This window comes from Colius striatus, chromosome 15 (genome assembly GCF_028858725.1).
Source record: "Colius striatus isolate bColStr4 chromosome 15, bColStr4.1.hap1, whole genome shotgun sequence".
Taxonomy (NCBI): domain Eukaryota; kingdom Metazoa; phylum Chordata; class Aves; order Coliiformes; family Coliidae; genus Colius; species Colius striatus.
In genome coordinates this window covers 4977962-4992629 of record NC_084773.1, presented here as the reverse complement: position 1 = coordinate 4992629, position 14668 = coordinate 4977962, and the positions used below count along the sequence as shown (strand labels likewise).

The window sequence follows — 14668 nt, the reverse complement described above, 5'->3', positions numbered from 1 at the left end:
CTATGTATTTGTAATGGTCTGAAGATCAATCAGATGAGGTGTACAAATATCTAGTTTATGGCAGGGCCACACAGAGAAGGACAGAACAAATAAATGAATTTGCCAAATTTAAGCTTCTCTGGAGTTAAATTTCTGTTACTGTTCTGATATCTACCAAGCATTCTGTCTCCCTTTTCAGTTCTTGCCTTAAAGAGGGCAGAAGATAGAAAGACTATGACTAAGATCAAGCTTTTGTGAATGTTGGAACTAATACTTCTTGGAACTAATACTTCCCTGGAGGGTGAGGTGTCTTATAGCATAGTACAACTCCACCATCAGGCTCAGTCCTGGACTAGGTGGAAGCAACAGTAGTCATTGCCCAGCAGGATTTGAAGATTCCTTGTATAAACCACAGCAACGGGATGTTTTGAACAGGACTTTTGTCATTCTATACTTAACTCTAAGTCAAGCTTAACACACTTGCCTTCATTGGGTTTTCTTGGCGTAACAAAACAGCATGTGCATTCCTGAGAAAAGTGGTGGGATTCTGCTACGAAGCTCTCCATTGTCACTCTACCTGCTGGCCCCATCTGAAACAAAACTGAGAAGGAACTACAGTAGTAGAAGAAAAGCAAAACAATTTTTCTGAATCCTACAGGGTTGTTTTTTGTCAGTGGTCGGGCTGGTTTTATTACAGTGTGCAAGACCTTAGATCCTTTTCCGTCTTTCCCTCTGTTTGGTTTTTAGCTTCCTTACCCGTTTTTTTAGGTCAGGGATATTGCATATCCCTTCTGTGGGGGAATCAGCCAAAACTGGGGAGGCTGGAGAGAGCAAGAGCCTTTGGGAAACAAATTATGTGATATTTAAAATTCCCTCTGATCATGCTTCTTTGTAAATACCCTCATTTGAATGCTGTGTATTTGTACAGGAAATTGAGCAAAAAATGTATAGATTGTGACGTCTGACTGGTATTCTGCCCTGTAAATGTGTTTTTAACCTCTGGCATTCTGTGCTTCTTTAAAAAAAAAAAAGGAAAAAAAAGGCAAAAACCTCTAACCACTTCTCTTTTGTGTATTCATGTTTAAAATAAAATGAAAACAGCTATCTTATCTATACTGGAAATCAAATCTAAAAGGAAAAAAAAAATCAATTTGTACAAGTGTCCTAAAGGTACTTCATTGTATATATTGTGATAGCATGTTTCCAGAACCAACAAATAAGTGGTGTGAATTTTAGATGTAAATATCTGCCGTTTGTTTGGGGTTTCTTTCCCTCAACATTCACTCGACTGCTGTGATGTGGAATTAAAGATTAAATACCTGATATCAAAGCGGTACAGTTTAATGGTCATTGCTGCCCTCCACACAGGGTTATCCTCAGGCTGCTCCAGACACTCCCAAGGGATGTGGAAACAGCCAGCACTTCAATACTTTTGTGGGTTATGGGGAAAATGGAGAGCAACCAAAAGGACCTTATGTGGCTATTACATGTGGGGAGGGAACCGCCTCCACCTTACTCCCTTAGCTGACTGTAAGCTCTTTTCTTTAATACCAACATAAAAGAAGCATCAGGCACATCCACACGTGAGTCTAATCAGGTAGGTGGCTTTACAGGACACATGCAACAGCTCAAGACACAGTTTTGAGGTGATACTTTCATAGATCAACAAATCAGGGATTAGTTCTCCAATACAGGCCTCACGGTATAGATTGTTACTGATGCCACACGTGGTTTATTGCAGTAGCGAGACATTTTGGCAGTGATTTCACTTCTCAGTTTTAAATACTTTAATTCCATTCCATTTAAACAGAATAGATGTGAAAGAACAGTAATTAGGTAGGAACATGGGGTTTGGGAATTAAGAGCTATGATGACATCCACACATGAATAATCTTGGAGACGGGCATTTCCTTCCATTGACCACACGGGGTCAAAATGCAGGACAAAAACAAACCCATTTCTCCATCCCATCTTGAACCAACAAAATGAAGCTTGTCCCAAAAGACATACAGCAGTAAAAATCTTATTGAAGCTGATTGTGGAGTATACACAGGCTGCTAAGCCACCTGTTTAGGGAAGTGCATAGCACATCCAAAAATGAAGATAAACTGTAACAAGGTACTTCAAAGGGTATATGAAGTATCAAAAGGTGCCTTAGCTGAAGTGTTCACCTGACACCTAAAAAATGTCTACATAAATCAGACCCTTTGAGAGTCTTCCTAGCCCAACCTACCACATCTTAGGTAATTCAGCTAAAAAAACCCCACCTTTTATTAATGAAACATAAGCAACAAAAAGTGTATTTGACACAACAAAAGATGTGTGAAGCTCTCACCTTTAAACAAGAGTTTAAATATTCTAGCTGCTGTTAAAACTAACAAAGGTTGGTCTCAGTGCAAGTGAAATACTTTATTTAAGCTAAGGCAATACTAGTCATTGAAATTTAAATACCACCTTCAAATACTACTCCTTATGTAAATAAGAAAGCTTGAGCACAGTTTCAATACTGGACTTGGGCTACTCGCTATGAGTTTCATTATAAAGCTGATAAGAGGAGTAGTTAAATCTCTAGAAAGGAGTAGACTATGAAGATTCAGCCCTTCACAGCTCTGCATAAACATGCTTCTATTTGCAGCCTCCTTGTAACAAACCACTGACACTGACAGACAGACAGGCAGACACACACACACAGAGACACAGACACAGACACACACACACACACACACACATACACACAGACACAGACACAGACAGAGTAGTGGGGACAGTAGTTCTACACCTCAACTTCTATTCAGCATTTGTTCACAACAGTGCTGCATGGCATTTTTGCTCCATCTAACCATCCAGAACACACCTCGTTGTCCTTACAGACTCACAACCTGTCCCTTTCATCCTCTCCAACAGCTGCACACAGGTTGGCATTCTAAGACTGCAGTGCCAGCAAAGGCCCAGCCCACACCACAGCCTCACCCTGAACAAACAGCTTCCACCATTTACAGAACTTAATCTCCCAACACCACCAACTCTCATCTCTCATCTACTGAGCCCAGTTAGCCTGGAGTGACAAGTGGATTAGCTCAGGGAAGAGAAGGCTCTGGGGAGACCTTACAGCAGCTTTGTAATACCTAAAGAGGACCTACAGGAAAGATGGGAAGGGATAATATTATAATCATTACTAATCTTAATAAATACATTTTGAGAGATAACAAGATCTAGAAAGGTGAGAAGCCACCTCTTCTATCTGATAAATACGTGATGTGCTCAGGCTAGCAAGATAGTGTCCTAATTACTACTCACCTGCTACATGACCTTTGCTGAAACAGCTTACTGCTCCTCCTCACCCTGTCTCTCTCATCAGGATTATTATTTGCAGATAATGGCCTGCAACAAAATTCAGACTTAGAAACTGAAAATATCCCCCATAGCTCCTACCATGGCTTTGACTGGGGGCTTAGCTGGCTCATTAGTCTTCCTGTACCAAGAGAAAACACCAAGCTAAGATGTGCACTCCCGTATGGCACAGGGCTAGGTGACTTTGCATTCACCTTCGTATACCAGAAGGCTGTCCTAGGACATGTACAGTTAAACATATGGCCCCTCAAGACAAGAAAGTACCACAGGTGTATATTCCTCCCCAAATGGCCTATGACTTCAAAGAGATTTAAAGGTCAGAGATGGCTCAAGATAGTTCTCAGCACACCCCGTGAAGGCTTTGAGAACAAAAGACAATAGGCCTAGTCACTGGGACCATAAAAACAATTAATCTTTGTCTCCTTGACTCTGAAAAACCAACCACACAAGGTGGCAGAAACAAGCTGTTTGTTGGTTGTTATTTTAACCACTTGGCTTTCAGCTCTCCCACCACAAAGGGCTCAGGCCACGGGGTGTACAGGCACAGCCAACAGCCACATGTGCTGTATCAGCACTGGCATTGAGGCTGAGGTGAAGTCTGTCCCTCCCACGCTGCGCTGGCCTGGGGGTGCTGGTGGGCAGCAGGATGAGCATGAGCCAGCAACGGGGCCAAGAAGGCCAATGGCATCCTGGGGTGGGTTAGAAGGACTGTGGGCAGTAGGTGCAGAGAGGTTCTGCTCCCCCTCTACTCTGCCCTTGTGAGACCACATCTGGAATATTGTGTCCAGTTCTGGACCTCTCAGTTCCAGAAGGACAGGGAGCTGCTGGAGAGAGTTCAGTGCAGGGACACAAAGATGATGGAGTGGAGCATCTCCCTTGTGATGAAAGGCTGAGGGAGCTGGGGCTCTATAGCTTGGAGGAGACTGAGGGGAGACCTCATTCATGTTTACAAATGCATAAAGGGCAGGTTTCAGGATGGAGCCAGGCTGTTCTCAGTGATGGCCAATGACAGGACAAGGGACAACGGGGACAAACTGGAACAGAAGAGATTCCAGAGAAACACAAGGAAAAACAACTTCAGTGTTCGGGTGAGGGAGCCCTGGCAGGGGCTGCCCAGATGGGCTGTGGAGGCTCCTTCTCTGGAGACATTCAAACACACCTGGACGAGTTCCCATGTGACCTACTCCAGGTGGTCCTGCTCTGGCAGGGGATTGCACTGGATGAGCTTTGGAGGTCCCTTCCAGCCTTCAGGATTCTGTGATGTACGTAAGAAATGTACTTTTGTCCCTCTATGTGCACATGAGGAGGCGTTTCCCTGGGCACCCAGCGCTGCAATACACTTTAGTTTATACGCCGAGCCGCTGACGTGCCCTTGCCTTTGGACAGCTCTCTGGGTTAGGATTTCCAGTAACAACCCCAAGTGCCTCAAAGAGCCGCCCTGCCACAGGCAGCAGACGAAGGCCCTTCCTGCGCTGGTGCTGGTGCCAGTCGCAGGTGTGAGAATCTGCCCCTTCACAACATGGCGCCCGCGCGCAGCGCACGAAGGAGCGTTTCCCTCAACAAACATGGCGGCGCGGGCAGGCGGAGCAACCCGCCGCGCGCCGCCGTTCGGCCGCTTCGCCCAATCGTGGGCCGCCAACTCTCCCGTGGACGCCGCAGCGCGGCCAATGGCAGCGGGCAGCGTGGAAGCCGGGCGCGGAGCGGGCCAATGGGGCGGCGGAGGGGGGGGAGCCGGCGCGGGGGTGGCGGTGCCGGTACCGGTGCGGCGGGCGCAGCGCGCGGGCTGCCGAGTGAGGCGGGATGCGGGCGGCCCACGGGCTGTGGGCGGCCCTGGCCCTGCTCCTGCTGCCGGCCGGCAGCCGGGCCCTGCGCGACGGGGAGTGCGAGGGTGAGTGGGGCCGGGCCGGAGTGGGGGGGCGGGCCCCGGCTGGCGGCCCCCGGGCCCGGCGAGGCGAGGCCGCTCCTCGCCGCCGCCTCCCACAGCCCGGCCCGCCCGCCGGCGTGAGGGGCCGGGACGCGGAGCGGTGCCGCGGCGAGCCTGGGCGCCGGGCTGCCGGGCACTCCCCCGCTCCGCCGGCGGAGGGCAGTGGCGGCCCGGGGCTCGGGCCGGGCCGGGCCGGCGGGAGCGGTTCCCCCGGAGACGAGGAAAAGTCTCCGAAGTCCGCCCAAGTGCGGCCGCGCCGGGCCGGGCGCGCTGCTCGGAGGCGGCCGGGGCGCAGCGGGCAGCACGGCGGCGGCTGAGCGGCTCGGGGCGCCGGCGGCCCCCGGGAGGCGCGGGGTCGGCGCTGCCCCTCAGCCCCGGGCCGCTCCCTCCCTTCCGGACGTGCCGCAGCCGCTCCAGAAGTTGCCGGCCTCTCCTCAAGAAGAGAGGGCAGAGAGCGCGGTGCCTCAGCTGGACTCATCATCACCCTTACTCACCACAATGCTACGTTTACCTCGGCTTTGCCCACCCGTGGCCGGAGTACTGGGTGTCCCCTCTCGAAAGGGTGAAACCAGAAGCAGTGTTTGGCTGATCTCAAGCTGGATGCCTTCCATACCACCCAAATATAAAAGCCTCCTGGGCAAGAGCTGCTGAGCTGTGCAGCAAACGAAACTGCTCCTGCGTGGTGGGACAGAACAGATTCCCCGGGTGAAGCATGAAAAATGAGGCTAGAATGAATGGGAGTCTGTAGTACTAATGCTGACTCCTTCCTCCTTTTTGCAGGGGGAGAAACAATAAGACAAAAGGGGGGGGAAAGGACAGCGTAAGTCAAAACTTTCAGCTGCTGTCCCAGTGCTAGGTTGGAAGCTTGTTGCTGCTGCACCATAGTCCTCGATCCCATGGCCTGCGGTGTCTGCTCTGTCCAAAGGGTTTCACTTCCAAGCAGTGCACAGTGGTCATCAGTGTGTGCCTGTGCCGGGGGACAGGCTGATGTGAGGTAAATGATGGTGGTGTATGTGAACCAAAAAGAAAGTGTTACCTCAGTGCCCCAGCTTACATAATTACCTCCAGTTTGGGTATCATGAGAGTAAGTTTCTACTTGGTTTGCTGAGGGTCACACTCGACTTCCTGTACTTGCCCAATTCCTGAGCCATGTGTTCAGAGTTGAATATAAGTCACTAATGGCAATAATATTTGCCAGTCCTTTGCTGTTGGATAAATAAATCACATGAAAGAGGTGAGGTGTGCCTTTCCTCTAGAGGCAGGCCAGGACCCTCGCCTGGAAGCCCTGAGAATCCCCCTGGTCCTGCTGTAGGAACTGGCGGGGCCACAGAGCTCCTGGTCCACGCCATGCCAGGGCTCACAAGTGAGTTGTGTGAGCAGCAGGAGTGAACCCTGCTGCTCAGCAGCCTCAGTGTGCCTGTCCCAGTGGCCCCGTGGCACAGCAGTGGCCGCCTGCCCTCCCCAGCCACACACAGGCCTGCAGTGTGGGGTGACAGCTGCCAGAGGGACGGTGTAATGTGAACCTGGATCTGTCCCCTCAGCTGCTGGTGGGCTTGTGGGAGTTTCCTTATCTGTGAGACTTTTCCCCCTTTCAATCTAAAACCGATTCAGAAGCTTGGGGGAATGAAGAGAGGAGAAACACACCCCGTGCAGATAGTGTGTGGTCACATGGTTTATTTTTCCCTCGGAAATAACCTACCTGAACTGAACTGAAGCAACGTGACAATCACCAACTTGATGACCAGTGACACTGTATTGGTAAAAACCACACATGTGGAGTTGGTAATGGCAGTATGTAGGTTCTCAATCAGAACTGGTTTAGAAGCCTGTGGTCTGACAGGTCGCTTCCCAAAGCAGCAAGAACAACGGAGGAAATTCAGTTTACATTTTAGCACGGGCACTGCTTTGTGTTGTGTCCCTCGGCTGGATCCTGCTGCTCCCTCAGGACTGTGCAGAAGCCACCAGACACTTCCATGGAGCTGCTTTCCACATTGTCAAAAACCCACCTAAAATCCCTGGGTGTATTGTCAATTCACATGTGCTCTGAAAGACTTAATGAAATACGTATGAAGTCACTGCTAATGCACCTTTTAGTTCTTTTCTCAAAATCCCTTGTTCTGTTGCCCTACATGTGCCCTCTAAGGGCTGCCAGGAGACCACCGCAGTGGCAGATAACTCCATCCATTTTCCCTTCCAGTGTGTGTCACCTTCCTGGGAAGGTTCTACCAGAGCCTAAAGGACAATGACGTTGAGTTCACACCTGCCAGCATTGAAAAGGAGCTCTTGAAATCCTGCAAAGAAGCCAAAGGCAAAGAGAACCGCCTGGTAAGTAGCAGGAGGCAGTGACACTTGCCTCTTGAGGGAATGAGCTGTAGAATCCAAATGAGGGCAGCAGGTGTTTCTGAGTTTGTGTAGTATGGCTTCCCAGGGGCTGTTCTTCCTGGCCCTGTGGCCACAATAGGTCCTGTGGTTTTTTTATGAGAGGACTTGAGGAGTTCCACTGCTTCACCTTAAAAAACCCAACCAGTCTGTCAACAGGCATCTTCCTGGCTCACCTTGTTCCTCCCCGTTACTGAGGTGCTGGGGATTACAAAGCTTTTATCTGCTGTAGGACTTTCTTGTTCTTTAAACTGTATTTGGGGTGCTGTATAAACTGTTAAAACATTTATATTCTTCATCTGTCCAGCTGAAAAGGAAATCAAGGAATCCTCAAATGAAGAGCCCCAGGAAAAGGCCCTGAATTCCCCCAAGGGAAATATAGCCAGACCCTCTCAGAAAGGTCAAGGAGTGCTTCAGAAAGTCTTTCTTCTTGAATGAAGACTTTATTCCTTATGCAGTTCAGTTTTTGTGAACAACCTGCTTCAACAGCTTGTAAAGCAACGTGATGGGAAAGGTCTGCTCAGTACCCTGGGCTTGGAGTTAGGCTTCCTCTCGCCTGTCTGTGGTGGAGAGCTTCTGTACCAGTAAACACCTAGCTGCAGAACCAAGTCAGGGGAAGGTGGACAGAAAACTCTCCTTTTAGAAGCATTTTTCCATGCATGCCCACCTCATTCTTTTCTTCCCTCTAGTGCTATTACGTTGGGGCCACAAGTGATGCAGCCACCAAAATCATTAACGAGGTATCGAAGCCCATGAGTCATCACATCCCGGTGGAAAAGATCTGTGAGAAGCTAAAGAAGAAAGACAGTCAGATCTGTGAACTAAAATACGGTGAGTTGCCAGCATAAGGGGAAATGCCCTTGGTTTTCTGGGGTATGGGTTGTTTGGGGTAAACCAACATGCTAAAACTACTCAGTCCCAAGTTCTGTAGCAAGACCGATAGGCTAATTAGGTTGCACAACCAGGGCTGCTCTCCATGAACGTCCTAGGGAGTTTCATGGAGATGCTCAGCTAAGAGTGTTGGCTATTAACCCTTTCTAGCTTCTGCAGAGCCACTGATCTGCCCTGAAATAAGTCACCCCTGGGCACTTCAGCCCTGCTGTGCTCAAATGGCTCTTTGGAACATGGTATTTTGGAGAGTGTGCAGTCAGACCTGTCCCAGGAGCAGCCGGGTGTGTCCTGGGGCCCAGCTCCCAGCCCTTAGCAAAGCTCCAGAGCACATTGATGTATGTTTCTTTGTCACCTCCTCTGGTGTCTGCTGAGAGCACTCGGCACTCTGTTTCTCACCACCTTCCTTGAACTCTCACGTTCCTAGATGACGTGCTCTTCCTGAAGAGACTAAGACGAAGAACAGTGTTGGAAATAGCTCCTTCTGACTTCTTCCCTCTGTCTCTGCCCTTACATTCCCTGGAGACACCCCTTGGATTGTGGGTCTTCACACTTCTCGTGTCTCATACTCATGTCCTGTTGCCTTCCTAAAATGCTTTTCGTTGTTTGTCACTTGTCTTTCCTCTGAAACAACTCTGCTGCTTTTTATTTATCGAGTGGAAGAGAGAATGGAGGTATTGCTGTTGATGTAATAAAGGGGCTTTCAGGGCTGTTGTGGAACTCCTGCATCTAAGCCGCAACCCAACTTCCTGACTTCTAATAACGCCTTTCAGTGTTTAAAACCCTTCTCTGCTGTCAAAAGCCTAACTCAGACGTTCCTCCCGCCCCGGGCAGCCCGGCGCCTCTCTCCCCTCTCGCGTTTTGGCTGGCTGGCCTCCTCTACCGGTGTCTGCGAGCGCCGGGCTGGGCTCCGCTCCGCTCCATCTCCGCAGCCCGAGGCGCGGGGGCGCGGCGGAGCGCGGCCGGGCCCCGACCCCCGGCTGAGCGCGGCTCTGCTCTCCCCGCAGACAAGCAGATCGACCTGAGCACCGCCGACCTGCGCAAGCTGCGCGTCAAGGAGCTGCGGCGGATCCTGGACGACTGGGGCGAGGCGTGCAAGGGCTGCGCCGAGAAATCCGACTTCATCCGCAGGATCCACGAACTGATGCCCAAGTACGCGCCGCGGGCCGCCGGCGCCCGCGCGGACCTCTGAGCGGCGGCCGCGGCCGAGGCGCGCTGTACGGGACGTTCATTAAAGTGCAACGGTTGCTACCGGGCGGACACGTGCCGTGTGACGTGATTGCGGGACCCCCACCGACACCGACACCCCCCTTCCCTTCGCCGCCCCCCCCCACGCAGCGCGGGGCCGGCTCCGCCAGCGCGCGCCCACCTCCCCCCCCCCCCCCCCAAAATAACGCGGCGGTGGGCGGGGCCTGGCCAGGCGCGCGCCGGCGCCCGCCGCGATTGGCCGGCCGCTGTCACGTGCGCGCGGGCGGGAGGCGCGCTCGGGGCACGTCGCGGTGCGGCGCCATCGCGCCCCCCTGACGCCGCCATGCGGCGGGACGCGGGGCGATGACGTAGGGCCCGCGCGGCGCGGCGGCCGGAGCCGCCTTCGTTCCCTTTTGTCCAAGATGGCGGCGGCCGCCGGAGGCGTCTCCTGAGCCGCGGGCCCCGGCGCCATGAAGCGCGGCAGCGAGCGGGACTCCAGCCCGCCGGGGGCCGCGGGAGGCCGCGCCGCCGCCGCCAAGCGGCCCCGCGAGCGCGAGCGCGAGAGCAGCAGCCGGCGCGGCCCGCACCGGAGCTCGGGCGCCTCCCGCAGCAGCCGGGACAAGTCCACGCCCGGCGGCGGCGGCAGCGGCGGAGGCGGCGGCATCACCGGAGGCGGCGGCGGCGGAGGCGGCTCCAGCTCCCGCAGCCACCGCGGCGATGAGCGCACCGGCGGCGGCGGCGGCGACTCGAACCACCGCCCGGCGGGGAGCGGCTCGGCCTCGGGCGCCCGCGGCGGCAGCCAGGCCGCCCCCTCCGCTTCCTCCTCCTCCTCCTCCTCGTCGTCCCGGGCGCTCGGCGTGCCCAAGGCCAAGGCCCTGCCGGGCGCCGTGGTGGCCCCGTCGCTGCTGCTGGCCGGGCCGCCGCCGGGCGCCGCGCCCTCGCTGCTGCTGGCGCCGCTGGGGGGGTCGGCGGGCCTGGCCGGGGAGCCGCCCGGCGCCTGTGAGTACAAGACGCTGCTGGTGAGCGGGCTGAGCGCGGCCCTGCCGGACCAGCTTCTGGAGGACGGGCTGTTCCGCCTCTTCCAGCGCTTCGCGGGGGGGGGGCGCCGGGGACATCAGTGTCAAACTGTCCCACACGCCCGAGCTCGGCCGCGTCGCCTACGTCAACTTCCGACACCCCGGGGACGCCCGCGACGCCCGCCGGCACGCCCGGGCTCGGCAGCTGCTCCTCTACGATCGGCCCCTCAAGGTGGAGCCGGTGTATCTGCGCGGGGGCCGGCGGAGCCGCACGCCGCCGCCCGCCCCCTCGCCCGAGCCGCTGGGCTACCTGCCGCCCATCCACGGCACCTACCAGTACAAGCAGCGGTCGCTGTCTCCCGTCACCAGCCCGCTGCTGCGGGAGCCGCGGCCCCGGCACGCTCACGCCGCCGCCGCCGCCTTTGCCTTGGAGGCGGCCGCCATCGGGCTGTCCCGGGAGCGGGAGAGGGCCCTGGATTACTACGGGCTGTACGACGAGCGCGGCCGCCCGTACAGTTACCCCATCGTGGCCGAGGAAGACCTGATGCCGGAGGACGACCAGAGAGCCACCCGCAACCTCTTCATTGGCAACCTGGACCACAACGTGTCGGAGGTGGAGCTGAGACGGGCCTTCGAGAAGTACGGCATCATTGAGGAGGTGGTGATCAAGCGCCCGGCGCGCGGCCAGGGCGGCGCCTACGCCTTCCTCAAGTTCCAGAACTTGGACATGGCGCATCGGGCCAAGGTGGCCATGTCGGGCCGCGTTGTCGGCAGGAACCCTATCAAAATTGGCTACGGGAAAGCCAACCCGACTACCAGGCTGTGGGTGGGTGGCCTCGGTCCCAGCACCTCCCTGGCGGCCCTGGCCAGGGAGTTCGACCGCTTCGGCAGCATCAGGACTATTGACTACGTGAAGGGCGACAGCTTCGCCTACATCCAGTACGAGAGCCTGGACGCTGCCCAGGCCGCCTGTGCCCAGATGAGGGGCTTCCCCTTGGGTGGCCCCGAGAGGAGGCTCCGAGTGGATTTTGCCAAAGCAGAAGAGACGAGATACCCGCAGCAGTACCAGCCCGCGCCGCTGCCCGTGCACTACGAGCTGCTGGCCGACGGGTACAGCAGGCACAGGAGCCTCGAGCAAGACTTGAGGGTGCGGGATAGGACTCCCCCGCATCTCCTGTACTCGGACAGAGACAGGAGCTTTGCCGAGGCGGACTGGGCCAGCCCAGCCAAAGCTGCCGAGCGCAGGAACAACTTGGAGAGCTACAGCCGGTCGGTGCGCAGCCGCAGCGGGGAGCGCTGGGGCGGCGACGGCAGCGAGCGCGGCGTGCCCAAGCCCTGGGAGGAGAGGCGGAAGCGCCGCAGCCTCTCCAGCGACCGCAGCAGGACTGCTCACTCGCCTTACGAGGACAGAAGCAGGACGAAGGCCGGTGGGACAGCTCTAGACCGCAGCCCCGACAGGGCTCGCAAGGAGAACCACACTACAGAATCCGGAGCCGAGAAGGAGCAGAGTAACTCCCTGCAGAACAATCGTCACGCGGCCGAGGAGAAGCCCCACCGGGAGGCACCCGACGCTCCCCAGCCGAAGAAAAGGGACAGCGAACGCAATCATCGAACCGGTGAGTCGGAGCCCAAAACTCACGAGGAGCCAAAATCTGAGACCAAAAAGCTAAAGAATTTATCGGAGTACGCTCAGACGCTGCAGCTCGCTTGGAACGGGCTTCTCGTGCTCAAAAACAGCTGCTTCCCCACCTCTATGCACATCCTGGAGGGAGACCTGGGCGTCATCAACGGACTCCTCAAAGACCACTCGTCCGGCGGGAAGTTAACGCAGCTCAAAATCGCTCAGAGACTTCGGCTGGACCAGCCCAAGCTGGACGAAGTGACTCGCCGGATCAAACAAGGCAGCCCCAACGGCTACGCCGTGCTCCTGGCCACCCAGTCCGCCCCGGCAGCGGCCGGGCCCGAGGGGACCTTCCCTGGCGTGGAGCCCGGCCTGCAGCGACGGCTTCTCAGGAATCTGGTCTCCTACTTGAAACAGAAGCAGGCTGCTGGGGTTATCAGCCTGCCCGTGGGAGGGGCGAAGGGCAGAGACAGCACGGGCATGCTTTACGCGTTCCCTCCTTGTGAATTCTCTCAGCAGTACCTCCAGTCAGCACTAAGGACATTGGGGAAGTTAGAAGAAGAACATATGGTGATAGTTATAGTCAAAGACACTGCCTAGCCCACACTGTCTTTTCAAATTCCATGTTTTCTTTGTGTGTCACAAACCCAGCTGTTTTTAAGGCCAATCATTTTGGTGGAGGCTCAAAACACCTCGACCAAAGTGGTAAGATTTTTAGTTCCCAATTAATTTTAATACCATTTAAATAGAGCCCATTTTATTCGTTTTTAATAGGTGACACTGTCCGCTGTTGTTCTGTATTTTTTGTTTTTTAACTGTATGAAAAGTTGTCAGTAAAGCCTTGTTCACTGATGGATTTCTAAACTTGTGCAGTATCCTAGTTTTTCTGCCCAGCAGGGGCTGGTTCCCTGTGCTGTCAGGAGCTGGGAGGTGACGGTCCCAGCCCCCTTGGGCTGCTCAGCCCCATCCTCACGCACCTCCTCTGACTCTAGGTGTCTCCTGCAAGCCGGGAGGGGGAAGGGAGGGGGTGGGCTGCTTCGTGCTGACTCCCAAAGGTTGGTTCTCCATCCTTTGTTTTTTCCTTCTATTTCTTTTTTTGTCCTCTTTGCTTTTTATTTGGTAAGTTTGAGTCTGGGTGCATTGCTATTGACTCGCTGATGGAAGAGAGAAGCTTCCCAGGAAGCCAAGGAAGAAGTCCTGACCATGAACAGGGTAATAACAGAGAGATTACAGTTAATCCTTGGTGAAAAGTTTGCCACAAAGGTGTCGACTCTGGATTCAGTTCTGGGAGGTCTGAGAGCACCTGACACCTCTCAGATGTGCTTGGGTAAAACAAAAATCAGGTTTGGCTGTCCCAGTTCTTATAAAGGAAAATAGCAAGGAGAACAGGGGGAAAAAATGGTCATTCTAAGGGAGAACCTTCATGTGCCTGTGTTAGATGTAGCCAAGGAAAGGGCACAGTGGGTTCTGGCTAAATTGCAGGTGCCCCTTCGGTAGGGGATTGCGTTGCCCTCTCTGAAATCCTTTATGGCAACACAACAGGAACTTTTTGCTACAGTTGAAACTTATCTGCAGACTTTAAGAGAGAAAAACACATCTGGCTGGCTGAAAATGTTTTGCCACAAGAAACCTGCTTGTGACTGCAGCAAACTCCAGAGACCAAACTTCGACAGCACTGAAGATGGGGTGGCTCTGTCCCCTGTCCTGTGTGGCAGGTTCTGGGGGAGCAGCCGTGACCTGGGCGCTGCTGATGGCTCTGTAGTGTGGGGATGCAGTGATGGGTTCCAGCTGCGGTTCACAGCCACACACATCCCTTGGGGGATGCTTCCATTGGCTTCAAACGATGCCTGGAGATTTTAGGAGGCTTACAGAAAGTTGTGTGGGATTGCAAACGCTGCATTTTAAGGTTTTCCTTTACATTTGCAGGTGATTGTTCATTTCGATGTTAAGCAAGTGAATAAAACTGGGAGAAGCAGAGTGGTTCTTGCACCAGTCTCTGACCCAGCAGACTCTGCTCTCAGGTGTGACTGGCATCCAGAGCTGCACAGCAGGGAGCATAACTCACTCTAATGATGCTTTTATTCTTCTTTTTTTCCAATTGTCTAACCCTACAATTCCACAGCAGGGCCATCATCAGCTGAGGATGTGTTAGCGGGTGCTTAATTGATACAGGTGCTGCTATCAGGGAGCAGGGGTTGGTTTCTTGGTTGCTTTTGATTTTTTAACACTTAATACTGCCATTATATTAAATCCAGTGAGTCGGGGAGATCCCGAGGGGCTTGGTATTTCCCTTCATCATGCATCCCAGAAGTAATGCTGGCC

At 54.3% G+C, this 14668-nt stretch overlaps 3 protein-coding genes across 3 annotated transcripts in view; all 3 read left to right on the top strand.

Annotated features, from left to right (window-relative positions):
- The window catches only part of DOCK3 (dedicator of cytokinesis 3), a 199864-nt gene extending 198568 nt beyond the window's left edge, over nucleotides 1-1296 (top strand). The window contains exon 55 of the transcript XR_009819784.1: nucleotides 179-1296. The gene's annotated coding sequence lies outside the window, so the exon portion shown is untranslated. The remainder of the gene's footprint in view (nucleotides 1-178) is intronic.
- A 3774-nt stretch (nucleotides 1297-5070) lies between these two features.
- Nucleotides 5071-9777, top strand: MANF (mesencephalic astrocyte derived neurotrophic factor). Its single transcript, XM_062008638.1, has 4 exons — nucleotides 5071-5218; nucleotides 7452-7579; nucleotides 8323-8464; nucleotides 9529-9777. Exons 1-4 carry the CDS (start codon nucleotides 5131-5133, stop codon nucleotides 9711-9713), a joined length of 543 nt encoding a protein of 180 aa, XP_061864622.1. The 5' UTR covers nucleotides 5071-5130; the 3' UTR covers nucleotides 9714-9777.
- A 331-nt stretch (nucleotides 9778-10108) lies between these two features.
- RBM15B (RNA binding motif protein 15B) lies at nucleotides 10109-13210 on the top strand. Its single transcript, XM_062008610.1, is given in 2 exon segments — nucleotides 10109-10815; nucleotides 10817-13210. Coding segments are annotated over 2 exon segments (2766 nt in total). The 5' UTR covers nucleotides 10109-10179; the 3' UTR covers nucleotides 12947-13210.
- The last annotated feature ends 1458 nt before the right edge of the window (nucleotides 13211-14668 follow it).